Source organism: Monodelphis domestica, chromosome 3, assembly GCF_027887165.1.
Source record: "Monodelphis domestica isolate mMonDom1 chromosome 3, mMonDom1.pri, whole genome shotgun sequence".
Classification (NCBI taxonomy): Eukaryota; Metazoa; Chordata; class Mammalia; order Didelphimorphia; family Didelphidae; genus Monodelphis; species Monodelphis domestica.
In genome coordinates, this window is record NC_077229.1 from 334,723,714 (window position 1) to 334,745,417 (window position 21,704).

The 21,704-nt window shown below is 37.7% G+C and overlaps 1 protein-coding gene across 2 annotated transcripts in view; it reads right to left on the bottom strand.

Annotated features, from left to right (window-relative positions):
• ZNF704 (zinc finger protein 704) overlaps positions 1-21,704 on the bottom strand; it is a 374,748-nt gene that overhangs the window by 33,209 nt on the left and 319,835 nt on the right. For both annotated transcript variants that reach the window (XM_001377311.5, XM_007486910.3), the window contains 3 exons: positions 6,816-6,916; positions 5,056-5,323; positions 4,004-4,108 (listed from right to left, as the gene is read on the bottom strand). In XM_001377311.5, the coding sequence (XP_001377348.4) occupies positions 4,004-4,108; positions 5,056-5,323; positions 6,816-6,916 (474 nt within the window). The remainder of the gene's footprint in view (positions 1-4,003; positions 4,109-5,055; positions 5,324-6,815; positions 6,917-21,704) is intronic.

The window sequence follows — 21,704 nt, forward strand, 5'->3', positions numbered from 1 at the left end:
AGTTCATTATAATTCATAATTTTCCTATCTACCTTTTGAGAACTCTTTTATACTCATTTAGAAGAATTAGAATTGACTTGCATAGGGAAATTATATGTTCTTTATTTCAGTCTGGTTAGCATTATTCTAGGTACCCAACTGTTAGAGAACATTTTTGGAACACTGTTGCTGCATAACACAGGAAAGCAGTCTCAGAGTCACTCATTTGTCACACCATGATGGGGTCTTTTTTACTAGCCAACAGAACAGTGGAAAGAACCTGTAAGGAGCCTATAGTAAGCAACTGAGTGGTAAGAGTGCTTGGCAATGGACAAACAATCAGAGGACCCAGAGCTCTTCTCCTCTGGAGTAAAACAAAAGTCTGGAAAATATTTAATTTTTTTTAAAAAGCCAAGTATTAATGAAACCTTAGCCAGAATGATTCCTGAAAGGAACTAAATTCCAGGCTGGGTAAGACTAGGCAAAAACTGTGTCAGCATCCTGTAGCTAAAGAACAAACCAACAATTCTCAAGATTTGCATTAAGGAGCCCCTATCCATCTTCTTTCTTTGTTCCTCTCTCCTCCCCATCCCAATACTTCTTAAATGTTCCCTTATAACTGTTAAATGGCCAAATGTGTGATAAGTCACTGAAAGTGCAAATACTGAGATAAAGTGGGAACTCAGTCATCTTTCTGTTCATGAATATTATTAAATTCTTCAAAGAATAGCAAAAAAAATAATAAAAACTATCCTGTGGGAATCCTACTGTTTTCTAAGGGAATACTGAGTGCAAGGCAGGTTTAAAACAAAAATAGACTGAAGCCAGGGCTATAAAGAATGCCAGCCCATCACAATTTGATCTGCTAGACTCCTAAACTTAGGTTTTGTTGTTTTCTATCTAGTTATGAAGGCCAAATTACAAGCATCAAGATAAGATCAAAATTGGTCAGAAACTTGTACCTGGACTAGAACCATGACATCTCTCTTATGAATCTGTTTTTTATTTATTATTTATTTTTTACTCTGGGGTACCAATATGGCTCAATTTACTGAAAATGCTTCCTAAGTCAAAACCTTAAACACGGTTTATGTACTCCAAACACTGAAAACAGTCTATATGTATCTCTATAATTTTGTTTCTGTTATACCAAGTATATGTTGATGGAGTTGTTTATAAAAATGACAGTTAGGAACAGAGGCTTTTTCTTGACTACCTGAAAAGCCAAAATGGATTGAATGTTCACCTCTGCTGGGAACAATCTGTCAAAGTGACAGGGGATCAATGTTCTTGCTTGAAGTAAACTAACACCTACATGTCTAATCCGTTCCCTTCTCCTTTCTACACTCAGTGGTGCTGCTAATTGCATTGTTGGGTCCCCAGTGCTACTGGCAATCACTCTTATTCAACAAAACTGGGAACTCTGATGATGACTGTGGATCTATCGTATTGTTTAGAAATAAAATTCCAGGAGTATTTTACACTTGATGAGCTCTGCTGAGACAGGGTTGCTGAAAACATTGCCACAGGATGCCTTTTGTTGTGAGCTATTCCTCGATGGAATTTAATAAATATTCATTGATGGAGAGCAGTATAATTGATTCAGCCACTTTCATTTTTATCAGCTCTGCAGGATACTATAGCCCTTGCAGAAAACCTCTGGGAGTTGCTAAAGGTTGACAGTAAGAAGCTTTTGAGAGGAGCTTGGAGAAGGGAGTGAGAAGGAAGAAGCAAGTTAATATCTATTATCATAAGCCACTTACTAAGTCTTATCGGAAATTAAATGCAACCATGAGTATCAACAGTATCCAGGTCTATACATTATATGATAAGCTATAAAAAAGACCAATATGTTTTTAAATGAAATGGTTTGAAATCAAGGAGCTTAGTGGTGATTATCAAGGCAGCAATCATCTAGTAAGTCAAATCATGTGCTTTTTATGTAACGTTTACATTTGAACATCCATGTACTAATTTATTTTCAAGTTCTCAAGTAGTATGGATTTCCTAGAACATGGGGGAAAATAACGATTTCAATTTTTTTTGTTCATTCAGAAGGTTATACTTATCATTTAAAAAACCTAACTTTTTGTTCTCTCTGGTGGTTTTAGCTTAATCACATTGTTGGCTTAATTCCTCATTTATTTCCTCTTTCTGTTCAAGAGTTTGTAGTATATGGATAATTTTTGTTCCTGTTTCTGCTTCCACTGATCTTTGACTTTTCTGTATCAGGCATTATCCCCTCTGGTTCCTCAAATTCCATGTGTGAATATGTTTCCTTATTTTACAGAGCTATTTTATTTTACCTGCTCCCTCCCTCTGCCCTCCTTTATCTATCTTGAATCTTCTGAATGTAGTATAATGTTCCAAAAAGACATTCTAGCCATTGGTCCATTGGCTCAACTCTCCAAATATCAGGGATAATACTGACATCAAATTTGTTATCTTCTGTTAGGATCTCTAGATCACCTTGCTAATTTTTCATAGATAGCAATCAGCATGGTACAGTAAAGTATTAGATTTTGAGTTATAAGATCAAGGTTCAAATCTCAGTTCTGTTATTCCTACTTGTATTACCTTGGGCAAGTAACAAACACTATGGGCCTCAGGTTCCTCATGATGAAATTGGATTAAATAGCCTATAATTACCTTTCTAGTTCCTGGAATTCTTTGTTCTCTTTGTTTTTACACTTGTGAAAGGGAATCCTTTATTCCCTTTGTCTATTTTGAGTTAACACTTTGGTTAACAATAACTTAAGTACCCCTACTTAGTCCCTCACTAGATTGTGAAGACAGGGTTAACTCTCCCTTGTCTACTTTTGAATTGAATCAACCCAAGCTTGAACACTCTACTTAGCACTAGGTGGAGGAGCTCTCCATCTGAATCAGTCAGGAAATGAGAATTCACACCTTAGTCATCCAGGAATCTGTGAACTCTTTTGATTAGTATTCGCTTCTCTAGAAGGTGAGAAGTGGTTCCCACAAACACTGCCCCCTGGGCAGTGCTGGGCAATTTTGAAGCTGTGATTGGGGTTGGACTTCAAGAAGAAAGTCAATTTCAAGATGAAGATCAGAAGATCAGCTCCAGGAAGAAAGTTGGTCTCCAGAGTCACCTTTAGCTTGAGTCATCATCTTGACCTGCCTCTTGGAGGGAACTTGGGTGAGTGGATAGCTGGCTTTCCCTTCCTGTCTTCTGGAGAGAGTTTAATTCTGGTTGAAGGTCCACAAGTCCTGGCTGAGTTGAGCACTCGAGCAATATTTAGTTAAATAGGCTAATGTCTTCTCTACCCTTTTGTATTTCTCTGCTTTCACCCTTTCCACCTTTTTTGTAAATAAAAGCTATTAAAATAATTTCAACTTTGAGAAATATTACTTTGAATCAGCAATCAACATTACTATTTATAATCTTCATATATTTTAGTCAATTCATTAAAATTTAATTCTTACACTCCAAAACTAATATATGTGAGCCCCAAGTTACATTCCTGGATCTTCTGTTAATATTTTGTCTAGGGGCAACTAAGTAACTCAGTGGATAGAGCACCAGGCCTGGAATTGGAAGAAACTAGGTTCAAATATGGCTTCAGACATTTCCTAGCTGTGTGACCCTGGGTAAATAACTTAGCCCCATTTGAAGGAACAGGTAGTTGGCTCAGTGGGCAGAGAGACAGTCTTAGAGACAGGATTCAAAAATCTGGCTGAGGCATTTCCTAGCTGTGTGACCCCGGGCAAATCACTTAAAATCCTCCCCCCACCCCAGCCTATACCACCAATATACAATATCAATTCTAAGATGGAAGGCAAGGATTAAAATTTTTTTTTGGTCTACTTTGAACTTTGTGATTCTCAATTGTTCTTCCTGTGTTGTGTCTATTTTCTATTGTATCTAGTTGGATAGAAATCAGCAGTTAGTTTTCTCCCTTTTCAATTTAAAGCCCTTTTAAATTAAGTTGCAATTCATTTGTACTCCAACTTCAGAATTTGTCCTTCATTTGATTTCTTGTGGTTACATCCTCCCACTTACTGGAATGCCTGTGAAGGTAACTGGTGGAGATTGCCAAGAGATGCTAAAGCTGCTGCCATTAGGAGAGAATTTTGTGGATCCTGGAATGTTCACCGGGGGAGTAGCCTGTCAAAAGTGAAAACAAAGTTACAAAGGAATATTCTTCTTCATGGAGAATGTTAACTTGTCACTACCAATTTAGAGCCTCAGAGATGAAGTCAGAACTATATTAATATCTTAAACTAATTATCTGCTAGGGAGGGGGTAAACACAGCAAAAGGGAGTAGGTGAGAAGAATTCTCTTTCCATGTCTACCTAATAGCTCTAGGGGATAAAAAGAGACATTGTTCAATTGTCGGTTTCTAAAAAAGAACAAAAAAAAAGTACCTGGTAAAAATTTCAGGATTTTCTGTCTAGACTATAACTATGAATATAAAAAAGCAGAGATGTTAAAATTTCCACTTTAACCAAGCACAAATAATTTGTGTCAAGTTATGTTATTCCTCTACAAACAATAAAAAAAAAACAGGGAAAGAAGTTGATTGTTCCAGCAGGTTTCATGATCTTTGAGCTATTGTTCTTACAGAAAGCACTGTAATTAGGAAGAGGCGAAACAATGGGCTGAATAAGAGTTAATTGAAAGGAGACACTGTACCACCCCCTCAAGCTTCTACCTCCAACCTCATAAATACCCTAAATTCCATCCAGTCTAAAGGATTCTACCTAGGGTGGTTATTCCCCATTTCTATTACCTATAAAAGAAGCTACACACATCTGAAGGCAGAAAGATATTGTCTGTCATTCCTGTTTCCTTCTCCAGTGATACCTTCATTTAGCACCAAAGAACCAGGGAAAATCCGGGAAGGAACTGTTATCTAAGGATCCCAGGGAACCCCCCCCCCCCACAATAATCTTGCCTTTTGTTGTGATTGTTTAAAGAAAAGAAACTAAAGAATCTTAGTTATGAAATTGCAGTGGGTGAAGTTAATCATGATCCCAAATGCCACCATTTTGTAAATGTCAGGTCATAAGGTAACTGTATTGGGCTAAAGGCTTTGATAAAGCATTCTCACCTGGTAAGCATGGTCAGTATGTACGAGGTAGAGGGTGGTAGGAGCTGATTGGCTCAGAGGCGTCATCAATTTCGGCTCCGTTTTGGCACATGGAGTTTCAGAACGGCTAGAATCCAAGGTGGGGAATGTTGGAGGAGACACCAGGGACTGAGAGGGAGAAACTGGGGAAAGGTTGCTGAGCCCATCAGCCACTGAGTCTGTATTGAGTTTGATCTCTGTGTAGTAAAAATCTTCTTCTCCATCACTGTAGTCTGAGTCACCTATGCGTCTGGAGGAAAAGCAAAAACAGTTTTACCATTGATTCAGGTTTATAGAGGCCTTTCAAGGTTTTGGTTGCTATAACTTGTAGTTAGTTGGCAGAGAGCAAGTCTGGAGGTCAGGAAGGTGTGAATTTTAATCCTTACTCCTTTAACTGCTAGCTGTGACAATGATTAGGTCATGGCTTCTTAAAACCTTGATTTCCTCATCTACTAGATGAGAATAATAACTACCACCACCATCATCATATTCATTATTTTACATTGATTTTATAATAATAGAATATAATTATAGCTAACATATTTTTATACACAATAATTTTGTTACTGTTCAGTCATTTCAGTTGTGTCTGACTCTTAGTGACTCAATTTGGGATTTTCTTTGCAAAGATACTGAAGTGGTTTGCTATTTCCTTTTCCAGCTCATTTTACAGATGAGGAAATTGAGGCAAACAGGGTTATTTATTCTTATTTATTCAAATGACTACATTAAAAAGAATTGGCAGACAGATTCATTCATTCATGTTATAGTAAAATACTTAAATTAAGACATTGTTTAAACAACTATAAATGAATATTAATGTACCCTTTTGTAAAAAAAAGAAAATCTCTGAAAAGAATGTTTAAAATCAAACTATGTTGACAATAGTTAATCTTTCTGCATGTTTGTAAGACTAAAAAGCACTTTATCTACATCATCTCATTTGATGCCCACAACAGCCCTATATGCTTAACAGCCCTACTTTAAATTGATTTGTTTTTATTAATTACATTTAATAGCAAATTTCCACCTAAGTTTTCTGAAGTTATGTGATCCAAACTGTCTCCCTTCCTCTTCCCCCAACTCCTGGAGCTAGTAAGCAATTTGATTGGGTTATACATGTAACATCATGGAAAATATATTTCCTTATTGTTCATTTTTGTAAGTGAATAATCACATAAAACCAAAACTCCCAAACATAAACCCAAGTAAACAACTGAAAAATTGCATGCTTTCATCTGCATTTTGACTCAACAGTTCTTTCTCTGGAGGCGTTTGGTATTCTTTGTCATAAGTCCCTCAGAATTGTCCTGGATCATTGTATTGCTGACTCTCCCTACTTTACAGATAAACAAACTGAAGATAAAAGATGGTAGGCAACTTGCCCAGGTTCACAGAGCTAGTGAAAGCATCTGAGATAATATTTAAACTCATGTCTTTTGGATTCTAGGTCAGCAACAACAATAAATATCTATGTACTTATTATGTGTTAGATACTATACTATCCCCTGGGGCTACAAAAAAAGGGCAAAAAGAGACCTTGCCCTAAGTACATCCTAATAAGGGCACTCAGGCATTTTATCATTGTACCATGTAGGTGAAATTGAATTAACTATCATTACTATAATTTTCCTGTGCCTGTTAAAAAGCTACTAGGTTTTTGGTATACTTGGTTGGGCCAAGTGAGGACAGGTAGCCTTCTGTGACGCTTCTTAGCATGCTTGCATGAAGGAGAACCTCACCCAAGGTGGATGGTTCTGATGTGTTTCTGGATTCCAGCAGCTGTGCTTAGCACCTTCCCACAGTTTTTCCAAAGGCATTTGAACATCACCTTCATGGAATTCTATAATGTGGAAAGAAAATGGCATTGAAAGTTAAATCAGTCCACTAATGTTTTTTGTGTTTTCAGATTTCTTTTCTTTCATTAAAAAATCAAATCCCTAGAACCTTTCCATCTTGATGACTGTGATATACAGAACAATGGTGTCCATGCTAGGAAGATGTCTGTGAAACTAAAAGCATTGTTCTTTTTTTTTTCAAACAAAAGTTTTATTGAAGCCTTTTACAAAAAACATTTATAGTCATTTCTGGTTATATTTTCCTCTTCTCCCTCCCTCCAGACCCCCAAATGTACCTTTGCTTATAACAAGGACAGTTAAACAAAACACCTGGCAAAGTAGGTAGGTATGGAAATACATGTAATTTTTGCCCGAGTATTATTTTTACCAGTTACATGTAATAACAAATATCCACATAAATTTTCTGAAGTTATATGATCCAAATTATCTCCTTTCCTCCCTTCCTGGAGCCTCTCTGCCAAGAGGATTATGGTACCTTAGCTATGGAGTTGGAAGGGAACTCAGAAAGTTTAAAGGTTTCAAATTCAAATAGAAACAATCCTTGCCCACTGAATAATGACTTAGAGAGCCACAAAGTAACATCATCTATGTTGTAATTTATTTATTTATTTAAACCCTTACCTTCTGTCTTAGAATCAATATTGATTCCAAGGCAGAAGAGTGGTAAGGGCTAGGCAATGGGGATCAAGTGACTTGCCCAGGGTCACACAGCTGCAAAGTGTCTGAGGCCAGATTTGAACCTAGGACCTCCAGTCTCTAGGCCTGGCTCTCAATCCACTGAGCTACCCAGCTGCCCCTTTTGTAATTTATTTAAACATTTCCTCAATATATTTTTTTATCCCGTGTTCGTATCATTTCTATGACAGAAGAGCAGTAAAGGTTAGGTAACGGGGGTTAAGTGACTTGGTAGGAAGTGTCTGAGACCAGGTTTGAATCCAGAACCTCCCATCTCCAAACCTGACTCTATTGCTGCCCTGTAAAATTTGACAACTCTAATCTGGTCAATCCCTTCATTTTACAGGGCAGAAAGCATGTTTCATTATCTGCTAATTGGGACTATTATTGATCTGAAAGCATCATTCTACATAAATACCTCCACATGCTCTTGGACATTTCCTCATATTCTCTGATCACTAAACTTAGGATCAAAAGACCTGAATTTGAACTCTGCTACTTAATTAGCTATATCACTTTGGGCAATTAATTAATCTACTTAGTTAACTGGAAATAGTTATTTATATATATATGCACATATGTATATAATAAATACTACCTATCCTAGGGCAGCTAGGTGGGTACAGTGCCAGGTCTAGAGTCAAAACGACCTAAGTTCAAATCTGTCCTCAGACACTTATTGACTGTGTGATCCTGGGAAAGCCATTTAACAGTGTGCCTCAGTTTCCTCATCTATAAAAATGAGCTGGAGAAGGAAATGGTAAACTACTCCAGTATTTTTTTCAGGAAAAGCTAAAATGGTGTCATGAAGAGTTAGGACATGGCTGAAATGACCAAATAACAACAATGAACACTACCCACCTTACAAGTAAGATAATGTTAAGTCAGCCAGTCAACAAGTATTAAGTGCCAGGTCTTATCCTGAGCCTTAATCTGATTCTATGTCTATAACATACTATATGAATATAAGTTATTATAAGTGATGTCAGTAATGTAGTGTTTTGGAGTCAGGAGCATCTGCTTTTTGAAGATCTCCTGCCTCTGTTACTACATGATTCTAAGTTGACAAAACATTATATGAGTTTAAGTTATTACATGTGGGGTCAGTGGGTTAATAGCCTTGGAGTGAAGAAAAACCTGGCTTTAAGGATTACTTCAATGAAAGAGAATTCTTTACTCTATTGTCTATCCTGAGTTAACACTAACTTAAGTACCTCCCTAGATTGTGAAGACAGGATTAACTCTCCTTTGTCTACCTTTTGCTTGAATCAACACAAGCTTGAACTAGGTAGAGGAGCTCAAAAATTCAAAAGTGAATTCACACCCTATGTAGTGGTAGGTGAGAAGCCAACAAGATACTTGGAGAGCTCCACCCTTTTTCCTAACTCAAACAGTCAGAAACTTGTGGATTCTTTTAAAAGTTCATACCCTCAGAAACTGTGAACCCTTTTGATTAGTATTCACCACTCCAGAAGGTGTGAACTGGTTCCCACAAACATTGCCCCCTGGGCAGTGCTAGACAATTTGGAAGCTATGATTGGCCCCTGTGAAGAGGGGAGGAGACAATAAGCTATTATAAAATGCCCCGAATTTCCAAGGCTAAAGATAAGTCAACTCCAAGGAGGAAGTTGGTTTGAAGAAGGAGTTGGACTTTAAGAAGGAAGTCAGCTTAAGGAAGAAGGTCAGCTCAAGGGAAATAGTCAACCTCAGGAGTCACTTTCAGCTCAAGCCATTGTCTTGACCAGCTTCTTGGAGGGAACTTGGGTAAGTGGCTTTCCCTTCCTATCTTCTGAAGATAATTTAATTCTGGTCGAAGGTTAATAAGTTCTGGCTGAGCCAAGCCTGGAACAATATTTAGTTAAATAGGTTAATGTCTTCTCTACCCTTTTGTATTCCTCTACTTTCACTCTTTCCACTTCTTTTGTGAATAAAAGCTATTAAAGGTCACTTTGACTTTGAGCAATAATACTTTGAATCATATATTTTAGTCAGACCCTTAATTTTAACCCTTACACTTCTAGTAGAGACTATCTATGGGATCCTGGGCAAGTCATTTAACCTTTTGGTGATCTAGGCAAATCTTTAAGAATATAAGTTGCAGTGGGGGCAGCTAGGTGGCTCAGTGGATTGAGACCCAGGTGTAGAAATGAGATATCCTGGGTTCAAATTTGATCTCAGATATTTCCTAGCTGTGTGGGCAAGTCACTTAACCCCTATTAGTGCTCTTCTGCCTTGGAATCAACTACCCAGTATTGATTCTAAGAACAAAGGTAAGGGTTTAAAAAAAGTATAAATTGCATAGTGGTTGCTTATTAGAATTGGTAGTTTCCTATTTTTGAGTTCCCTACACCAATTACATCACGAGTCTGGACTCAAAAGATTTGGGTTAAAAACACTTGAATTGCTTACACCACAGGGTTGTTGTGTGGATAGTATGCATAGAAATGTGAGTTATATAAAAAAGAAATAACCAGTGAGTCCTGTGGATGTTTTCCTCAAATGAAATCCCTCTGAGGGCAGGCTACACCGTGGAGAGGCTTCTCTCTACTGGTTATACTTCTTATGGGAAATGGAGTTGATACTGATTAGACAGAATAAGAACTCAAAAAAAAGTTTTGTTTGATTGAAAATAAAAATAGTAAAGACAGGGGCAGCCATCTCTACTACAATGTCCCCAAAGGTTTATGAAATGATAAAAGATAAACATCTTTGGAGACTCACACTGCCGAGGTTGGCCGCACTGTCTGGAAATGCTTGCTTTGGGCCCTGCTGGCTGAGGACAATGGACAGGAACACATGGCTTCAATCTGCCAAAGCAGATTAGTTATGTCTGAAGCAACACACTATTCATAAAGGGCTTTGCAAGACTAGTGGCCCACTCTTTTCGAGAGGCCCTATTCTGGAAGCTGGCACACGCACAGTACAGTAATGTAGCTGTTCCTTAGCCCTCTCAAGCTTCGATGCATTACCAAAAAACTAATCCCCCTGAAATGTGCAGCATTTGGTTCCAACAGTTACTAGACCTGGGAGTTGTTAAAGGGATGTAAAGGTAGCTATGGGACAAAGACATGATTAAGTGATTTCAAAGTACAAGATCCTTATGAGTCTGTTTATTGTGAGAAGAGATTCTGGAATCCCGAGGTTCCTTGGCTTCCTCATACCTCTGATCTGAATTACATGTAAGATAATGGGAGCCAACAGGAGATGAGAGGTTAAAATCCTCCCCGTGTGGGCTTTGAAAAAGAATCCTATTTTTAGCTTACTTTTTAATTCAAAGTACAGTATGAAACTTTGCATATCAACATTAATTAATGAATTATCACACCCTGATGGTTTCTGTTCATTTTCCAGATGGTAAAACTACAATAGAGGAAATATGTCTTGCCCCAAGGAGTTGATGATTCAATTAGAACTCATAGGTACCAGACATTCCAACCTGTTGTCAGATGATGGAGCCATAAGAAAAATGATAATCATAGAAACATGAAATCTTAGAGCTGGAAAGTCACTCAGGGATTGATTAATCCTACGCCCTCAATTTTATAGATGAAGAAAGTAATAATGCAATGACATAGTTCATTTTCAAAATCTGCTCAAAGATGCTTCCTTTTTTGATCTTTACAACAACCCTAGAGGTTTTTTTTATAGGTTTTACAGATGAGGAAACTAAGATTCAGAGATGGAAAAATTATTTATTCAAAGTCTTATAAACAGGAATGCCACAAAATAGGTGAAAATGCTTTCTTAGGTAAAACTGTAGTCAAGTAATTTGTTGGAACAATTTCCTAATAATACGAGATTTTTGTTTAGGGCCTAACACTGCCAAACTGGCAAATGTTATGACAAGGTGGGTATGTCCCCCTGTGCCAGGAAAAAAGGATCACTTATAAGAACAGCTGTCTCTTGCTCTTCTCATATCTCAAGTCATCTCAGGGCTTCAGCTGGCATGGAGAGAAATTTATATTCATATTCTTGTCCTTAATAGGAGAAAAGGGACCATTACTAATCTTTTTTTTCCCCAGATGCTACTCTTTAGTGTTTAGATCAAATAAAAAAGATGGCAGTCACATTGAAACTTCCGATGAAAGAGAAACACAGGACTCTTCTTATTTATTTCCCCCACCACTATTGAAAACCTTAGTTATAACCTCTCCTCTCCCTTTTTTTTTGGAAGACCAGATCTCCTATCTTGCCTATATTGAAGTGCAAAGATCACTCTCCTAGAATTGATGTCAATACTGATGGACATGGAAGCTTTGTCCTGCTTCATGTCTCATTTGGGCTAGTTTGTTCCACCTAACTGGCTTTGTGGTCTTCTAAACCTGAAATATAAGTGGGACATTTGGTTTTTTTCCTACTTCAGCTCAGAACTCTTGAACTCAAGTGATCCACCAGCCTCAGCCTCCCCAGGAATAGAAAGTAGAGGCATGAGCCATCATACCTGGATTACAACCATTTGTATTTGTTGTTGTTGTTGTTGTTAAATCATGCCCAATTCTTCATGATTTCATTTGGGATTTTTTTTTCCCCAATGGGTTGACCATGAAGAAACTAATGCAAACAGGGTTAAGTGCCTTAGCCAGATTGATGTATCTATTAAGTGTGCTAGCCTGAATTTAAACTCAGGTCTTTCTTACTCCAGGCCTGGTGTTTTATCCAAATTGCCACCTATTTGCTCCTAACCATTTGTAAATGCAGACCCAAAATGAATAACGTGGTCTTAACTATACAAATTAGAATCTGCTCTGGGTTGAAAAGAAATCTTCTAAGGGTCTAAAGCAGGGGTTTCCAAACTTTTTACACAGGGGGCCAGTTCACTGTCCCTCAGACCATTGGAGGGCCGGACTATAAAAAACAAAACTATGAACAAATCCCTATGCACACTGCACATCTTATTTTAAAGTAAAAAAAAATGGGAACAAATACAATATTTAAAATAAAGAACAAGTAAATTTAAATCAACAAACTGACCAGTATTTCAATGGGAACTATGGGCCTGCTTTTGGCTAATGAGATGGTCAGTGTCCGGTTCCATATTTGTAACAAGAGATACAAGTGTGCATCAGTTAGTCTAGATCTGGTTGGAGATTTCAGATGTTTCATTCTGGAAAAGTCTGTTCACAGATATAAGTGCTGCCAAAGATGGTTGCCATTTTGAGTGCATGGTTCCTGAGATTAGGATATGTCTCAGAGGGAAAAGAGGCATAGAAATTAGGCAAGCTTCTTGACTTGAATGCATCTTTCAGAGAGTCACAATTCTGCAGTTCAGCCAGTTTCATTTGGTAAATTGTATCCACATTTTCAATGTCAATAGAAAAATGGGTTACGGAAAAGCTGCATGTCCTGTTCATGGAGATGAAGCTCATTAAATCTGAATTGGAACTCCTTTTGCACCTTTTCCAGTGAATCCACACATGTTTCTTTTGGGAATGCAATCAAGGGTTTTTCCGCTAACAGATTTTGAGTTAAGGGGAGATGGCAGAAATTTTCTTCCTTCACTTGTTTGATAAGGAGGCCCAATTTTACTTCAAATGCTTTCACATATGATTGCATATCACAGATGAGCTTCTCTTTTCCTTGAAGTTGCACATTGAAACTGCTGAGTAGCTCTGTTATATCTGTCAGACAGGTGAGGTGCCATTTCCATTCTGCAGCATTGAGCTCTGGTACTTCTTTGTTTTTTGAAAGCATAAAAGCTATAATCTGTGGAAGCAAGTCATAGAAATTTCTCAAAACTCTTCCTCGACTCAGCCAATGGACTTCTGTGTGGTACAGAACATCTTCATAGGCAACATTTAGATCAGACAGAAATTCCTGAAACTGTCTGTGGTTTAATGCATTAGCTCTAATGAAGTTAACACAAGATACTATAATTTTCATAACAGAGTCCCATTTCAGTGATTTACTACATAGCAGTGCTTCTTGGTGGATAAGGCAATGTAAGGCTATTGGATGAGAATGGTTATGTTTGTCCATCTCTTGGTTAATGCGAGCAATTATTCCTTTCTTAGACCCCCACCATGCTAGGAGCACCATCAGTTGTCACACTGGCTAATTTAGCCCAGTCCAGCTCCAAATCCTTCACAGTTTGGGAAACCTTTTCATAGATATCTTCTACTACAGTTGTTCCTTTGATGCTTTGCAGTGCAGCAAGCTCTTCTGTGACTTCAAAATTGTCATTCGTCCCACGAATAAAAAGTAGAAGTTGTGCAGAATTATGAACATCATTGCTCTCGTTGAATGCCAAGGAAAAAGAGGAGTTTTCTTGCGGTGTTTTGCAAATGCTGATGCAAATTATCTCCCAATTCTTCAATCCTTCATGTAATTGTAGATCCTGAAAGACTAACTGTACTAAATAAATCTTCCTTTTCTGGACAGATCTCTTTGGCAACAGAAAGAAGGCACTCTTTAACAAATTCTCCTTCCACCAATGGTCTGCCAGTGCACGCTATTAGCTTGGCAATTTGAAAACTTGCTTGCAGTGATGAAATATTTAGCTGCTTCTGCTTCACAAAAGTATTTTGCTGAGTTGTCAATGTATTTTTCAGTTTTAATATTTTATCTTTTCTCACATCTCTGACCAAATGATCATATTTATCTTTATGTTGAATTTGATAGTTTCGATGCAAATTGTATTCTTTGAACACAGACACTATATTCTGGCATATCAACACACAGCTCTTTCCTTGTACTGCATGAAAAAGTAATCATAAATCCACTGTTCTTTGAATATCCTATACTCTGAGTATACTTCTCTTTCTTAACGTCTTTGTTTCCTAGGGATTCCAAATTGCTATTAGTAAAATATATATATATATACACATATATATATATACACACACAATAAAATACACACATACACACACACACACACACACACACAGCCCTCCAAAAACAATGTGCCAACAATAATTTTGCCCACACAGAGGCTTACAGAGTGCACTACCTACCCATCAATGTAGTCTGATCTGTGTCCATCAATGTAACCTTGCCAGTCCACATCACTTCAGCCTCACCAGTGGCCATACTGTTGGAACTCCACTTTTACCTCAGGCTCATACTGGTGTGGTGTGGGAACCGGCACAATTACAGAGCTGGTTCCTCCACAACCTTTTTAGTTTATGCTACCCTGTGTGAGCCACACTGAGATCTATGAACTCACATAGGAATCTGATCACATTGGTATGAACTTTAAAAACCTTACCTGTGTGATCAGATTCCACGGCAGGAAAAAAAGAAGACATGACACTAGTGTGTGTCCTTTTGCAGTCTGGATTTATGGATCTGTAATTATAGACTATAATATGAAAAACACATGCCTCACTTCCCCCACACAGTACAATCAATAGCCCCCATAATCCCCCAGATGTACAACATAATGGCCCCTATAATAGGGGCCAATTGTGCATCTGGGGGAGTATGGGGGCCATTGTACTACCGTGTTTTCCCAAAAATAAGACACTGTCATATTAATTTGACCCCCCAAAAACAGGGGGTGTCTTATAAAACACCCAGTGGCAGTGGTGGGCTTCTCACAGTAGAGGCCCACTGCTCATGTCACAGGTCAGATCACTGCTATCCAATGCCTGTATACAGTACTGGAGGAGATGCTGGGCCTGTGACACTGTATGCTGCTGTCTGGGATAGCGGAGGCTGCAGCGCTGGCTGTGATGGGCCTGTCACACCTTGCATAGGTCCATCACCACCACCACTATACGAGGCAACAGTATACACAGTGCAGAATTCCCTCCCTCAGATCGCTGCTCACCATGCTGACATCTTCTATTGTGCAGCCACATAATCCTTTGTGTGGTGCCTTGTTCTCATTCAGTTACTCTCAGAACAAGGTGCCATGCAAAGGATTATGTCACCAGAAGTAGTACTGTACGTGAGTGGCACTGCCACATACAGTACTCCTGGAGCATCCTGTGCTCCTCTCACTGACCACCAATGAAAAAGGTGCCCCTTCTGGAAGTGCAGTGGGGGCCAGATAATTGGCCTCAGGGGGCTGTTTATGGCCCCACGGGCCATAGTTTGGGGACCCCTGGTCTAAAGAAATACAATCATGGAATAGCAGAGCTAGAAGAACATTTTTAGAGATCATTTGAGTCCAATTTACTCATTGTACAGACAAGGAAACTGAAGTCCTAGGAAGGAAGCGATTTAGTCCTGCAGTGCATTAATAGTAAAGCTAAGACTAGGATCCATGTCTCTTAACTTCCTCATTTTTAGGTTTCTAGTGACATGCTAAGATGAAAGAATCTGTCTTTTTATGGGACAAGTTCATAGTGCTTAAAAACAACAAACCATTCATCTATTTTAAAATATGAAGTGATAGATAATATATTTGTTAATTACTTAAATACAAAAATCACAACCTTGTGGAAAGAAATATATGAAGCCTGCCACAGATAGTTCAAATTTCAAGTTTATCTTTGCTACTTTGTGAACTATCCATAACACATCTGAATCTCAGGTTGGCTTCCTCTTTGAAAAGGAATGCTTCCATTTACTTCCCCTTACCATGTAGATTATGCAGTCAAGGAATACAAGATTTTAATCATTAGAATTAATATGGAAAATCTACTGCTGAAAAATGTACACAATGTACTCCAGACTGGGAAATTACTTTTAGATAATCTGTAACCATTATACCCCTCTCTCAGTATAGATAATGGAAAGCTGGTTATATGTATAGTGCCAAATTCTGTTTATACAACTACAAAGCATTCTTACTAATGTCCAAAGGAATCATAAAAGCAATTAGAAAAAAATCTATTAGTTTAAAAAAAATCTACTTTTGAAGGCTATCTAAAAATGTCAGTCGAACCTGTCCCAATCTATAAGTTCTTTTACTAAATACAGAGAAAGTCTATAATTTTGCATCCAGTTTTTTTAAATCCCTTTCTCCTCGAATTTGCATAATTCTTTGAAAATCCTAGGATAGCTAGGTAGCTCAATGGATAGAGTCAGGCCTGAAGTTGGGAGGACTTAGGTTCAAATATGGTCTCAGACACTTCTTAGCTGTGTGATCCTGGGCAAGTCATTTAATCCTGATTGCCTAGCCCTTGCCCTTCTGTCCTGGAACTGTTACTAAGACAGAAAATAAGAGTTAAAAAAAGAAAAAGAAAAGTTGAAAAAAGAAAGTCCTTTCATATTCACCTTATTTTATTTACCACATCATCAGAAGACTCAAAACATTATTTGTGGATATACCAGTAAGGGAAGGTAAAAAAATTCTCTCTTACAGTGAAACAAAGCTATTCATTGTTACTTCCTCAAATAAGTTTAGAGCATAAAAGTCATCTTCAATTTGATTTTTAAAATCTTACTAACTTCAGGTTAAAAGGTTTTCCACAAGGAAGGACTCATTTGAAAATGAAAGCATGGATTGACTACATCTGTTCTTTGGTAGCACAGGCTTGCTTCAAATAAACTAAACTACAGTCACCTACAGATGGCTCAAACATAGCCTGGGTCTACAGATAAAACAATAGCTGTTTGTTATGCTGAAATAAATCAAGCTGAAGAAAAGAGAGAACTGGAAAGATTAGCTAAATAAACAGCTATCAAATTTCGGCATGGGCGATGGAGGCCAAACCAAACCAAACTGTAGCATCCAAATGCCCAGGTTTACCACGGCTGTTCCCCAGCTGCTTAATCCTTGGCTGGTTAGTTACACTTTCAGAGACGTTAGGAAAAATGAAGGCTATTATCTAATTCATAGAACAATCTCTGAAAATGTATTTTAATACAAAGCTCTTTTATCTTAATGTATAACCCCAAATCAGCAGAACGGCTGAACCTGCTGAACAGAAGTAACTCAGCGCAGAGCCAGATTTAAATACAACAGAGAGGAATGTTGAAGGGAAAGGATCTATATACCTATTATATAGTGTCCTTGATTAGCTCTATGACTAGTCACATGAGATTGGCTTAAATTTCATGGGAAAAAAATAACTAAAGGATGAAAAAATGTAATATTAAGACTGTCACAGGGCTATTGTGTCTTAAGGTTTACAAAGCACTTTACAAAAATTTATCCTCAGAATATATTTGAGAAATAGGTATGGTTTATCTTCATTTTTACAGATCAGGAAACTGAAGCAGACAGAGGTTAAGTAACTTGTCCAGGGGTCACACAGCTGTTAAGTGTCTAATGCTTGCTTTCAACTTGGTTTTCCTGAATTCAGGTCCAGCATTTGATGTAGTGCACCATCTTTCTGCCTTATGACACACAGTTGGATGGGCAATCCACTGAGTTAGAATACCAGTTTATAGATCAAGGATTGGCACTGCAGATAGACAAAGGATTGGGCTCAGAACTGAACAGGAGGAAAAGAAAGGACTGGATGGCATCTGTGAAATTATGCAGTGACTTTAAGAATCCCAAGCTGTTCCCCAATACACAAGGATATCTTTTTAATACAAATGTTCTCTTGGTGGTGCTATATGATTACGAATCTTAGAACACTATAATCTCCAAGAAATCAAAATTATGGACAACTCAAAGATCAGTGGAGAGGTGTATGCTGGGAATTATAGACTGAATATCTTGAGTGCAGGGACTGTTTTGAGTTTTTATCTTTATATCCCCAATCCCTGGTACTATGTAGTGCCTGGCACATAAGTGCTAATAAAATGCTTATTCAATTACAGAATTAAATTGAAATAGATTTTAGCATATATCCTAACAATGACCTACACATGAGAAGAGGTGCTAGGGATTTTTTTTTTTAGTCTGACATTGTCATTTCTTCAAGGTAGGGAAATTCCTAATGTGAAAGCTCATTTCAGAATGAAATTCATGAAGAATGTACCTTATATCTTAAAGGATTACCTGGGGTTTCTGTTGAGTCAACAACTTGCCCATTGCCACACTGCTAGTAGATATCAGAGGCAAGGCTAGAACCCAAGTTGTAAAGACCCTAAGCTTGGCTCTCTAGTTACATGCTATGCTGTAGAAGAGATATCATTCAGGAAAAATATGCACAAAAAAGGAGGTTTGCTGGGAGGTAAGGAATAAGAGATGAACAGTTTAGGCTCTGCACTGGTATCCAGGAAATTTAAAAAAGACCTAGATGGGGGCAGATAGGTGTCTCAGTGAAAAGAGCACCAGACCTGGAGACAGGAGATCCTGCGTTCAAATCTGACCTCAGATACTTCCCAGTTATGTGACTCTAGGCAAGTCATTTAACTCCAGTTGCCCAGCCCTTACCATTCTTCTGCCTTGGAACTGATAATTAGTAAGCTTAAAAAAAAGTCCAAATGAAGGGCTCTTGCACATTGGATAAATCCTTTCTGGAGGCTTTGGAAGGTCATGGGAAAGAAGTGAATAGCGTCAGAAGGCATGGATGGGTTGTGGCTATGTGGGGAAGATGTGTTTACACCTATACTATTACAGGTGCATTGATGCACTGAAGAAAAGTGTATTTGTGTGCACGTAAAGAATATAACGAATTAGGATGCAAATAGGTGGATCAGTGGATGAAAGCATTCAGCCTGGAGTCAGGAAGATCTGAGTTTAAATCTAGCCTCAGATACTTATTAGGTGTGTGACCCTGGGCAAGTCACTTAACCTCTGTTTGTCTTAATGTTGTTGAAGGAAATTTTGGTAAAAAATAAAAAAACTTTAGTAAATTGGCCACTAAAACCCCATGGACCATATTAGATTGCTAGGGTATATGGGGTCACAAAGAGTCAGTCACTATAAACACAACACAAGAACAAAGTTATAATTTTGAAAAAGCTAATTTAAAATGATGAGGTACTTCTATTCCTTTTCCTCTAGTATTTCAACAATTGCTTATTATAATATATTTAAACCAACCAATGACTCCAATCAGTTTAAGGGAAAACTATACCTTTTGTTCAGGCATAAAACTAGAACCCTCCTCATCTCCCCACTCTATACCTAATGACAACAACTAACAGCAAGTTGTTTATTCTAAATTTGGGAAGAATAGATTTCAGAGAATTTGTAGGAAGAATTGGTAGGATATCTCACAGTTTGGAATCCTCTTGGGGGAAATCAGTCTAAGGGATATGTGAAGTTAAAGATTGGTGAGATTTGCAAAAATACGTAAAACAGTCATTCTTCTCACTAAATTTTTTTGTTTTAGAAAAATAGCTATTTTAAATAAAATGTCAACAATATATATAATTAACATGAAGTGGGTTGATTGTTATTTTAAATGAATTGAATATTTAAAAATCTATCAGGTTTAATTTCTAATATGGTAAGCTAGATGGCTCAGAGGATAGAACACTGGGTCTGGAGGCAAGAAGACCTGATTTTGAACCTGGCTTCAGATACTTCTTAGCTATGTGACCCCAGGCAAGTCACTTAATTACTGTTTGCCTTTAGAGAAAGAAATGGCAAACCAAGACAGTAACCTTGCCAAGAAAAGCTGATGGACAGTATTGGCATGTGTAAAAAATAGACTCGAATACAGGACTACAATCCCCATGAGCCTTTGCTCCACTTCCCCAGAATGCCTTGTAATCTCACCTGGGCTGAGATCGAGAAGGTATTTAAGCTGATTCAAAGGCTTTTGAGGGGTCTCTCTTGGCTCTTTTTGGACTTCCGTTTTGGAGCAGGCGCATCTCTTGCGTGATGTGAGGTTATTTTGTCTAGGCCTCTGGCCTAGGCACATGTTTCTTACTTGTATATTCTTTAATCTTTAACCTTTAATAAACCTCTAAAAAATATAATACTCCTTGCAGAGAGAAACTAATTTCTACCTGCCTCAGATGCCTCAGTCTCCCCATCTCCCCTAAATTTTAATCTTTACACATGATATAGTCCACAGTTATATATGACTGAATGAATATCAACAATAACTACCAAAAGAAATAGTTCAAATAGAGAAAGGTGCTTTGGGACCCTCATTTTAAGAGCAAACAAGGTCTTAAGACCAAAAATGAGACCTACTGGCCTAGAAGATAGGACTATTAAGCAATAAGTGGAAGTTACTGAGAGACAGGTTTAATCTCAATATAAAGAACTTTTGAATCATTAGAACTCTCCAAAAGTGAAATTGACTCTTTAAGTTGGTAGTGAATTCTCTTCTCAATGGAGGTATCCATCCAGAGAGGCTGGATGACTATCTGAAAGGACCTTGGTAGAGGAGATTCTTGTTGAGGTATGGGCTACTGAACCACCATGATATCCAATACCTTCCCACTCAGAATTTCCATGATTCTATATTCTGGAGGCACACAAACAGGCAGGGACTCAACTGAGATTAATTGTGAATATACTGGTAGTCCCACCACCAAAATGTCTTCCCAAAATTCACTTGGTATATATTCTCCCTAAATAACCAATATGATGAATGGCAGTGAGTTTCCCATGACACCTTGAAGAGTCTGTTCAACCTCTCTCAATGCTGAACTCCAGTGTTCATAATACAATAATTACTCCTTTAAAATGGGAAATTGGAAAGCTAGGGAATTCATCAGGCCTTCTTCCATAGTTCCAGTGAGAAGTGTCCTAATGAGAAATATTCTCATCATACATATATACATACCCACCCATTTACATAGCTTTAGAGCTGTATGGGACTATTCAGTGTTTTTTTCGTTATGTCCCAGTCTTCATGACCCTGTTTGGAGTTTTCTTGACCATGACACATTTCCTTCTCCAATTAATTTTACAGATGAGGAAAGTGAGGCAATCACGGTTAAGTTATTTACTCTATAATTTTGTTTATACCCAATTATTTTCATCTTGTCTACCCAATTAGACTGTCACCTCCTTGAGAGCAGGGATTGTCTTTTGCCTTTCTCTGATCTTCATTGCTTATAGCATTGAGCTTGGCACATAATAAATATTTCTTGTCTGATTGACAACTTGATTGTGTTTGGATTCTTGTTGCTTATTAGCACAGTGCCTGGCACATAGAAAGCACTTAGTAAATACACACACACACACATACATATACACACATACATAACTACATAATGATTAAACTGAGCTTCCCTAATGATTAGTTTAAATGGATTAGATTTAATTTAAATCTACCTCAAGTGCAAATGCTTAAATCATTTCTTTTTTTAAAATCAAATTTATACAATAAACATTTTCAGTTTTTT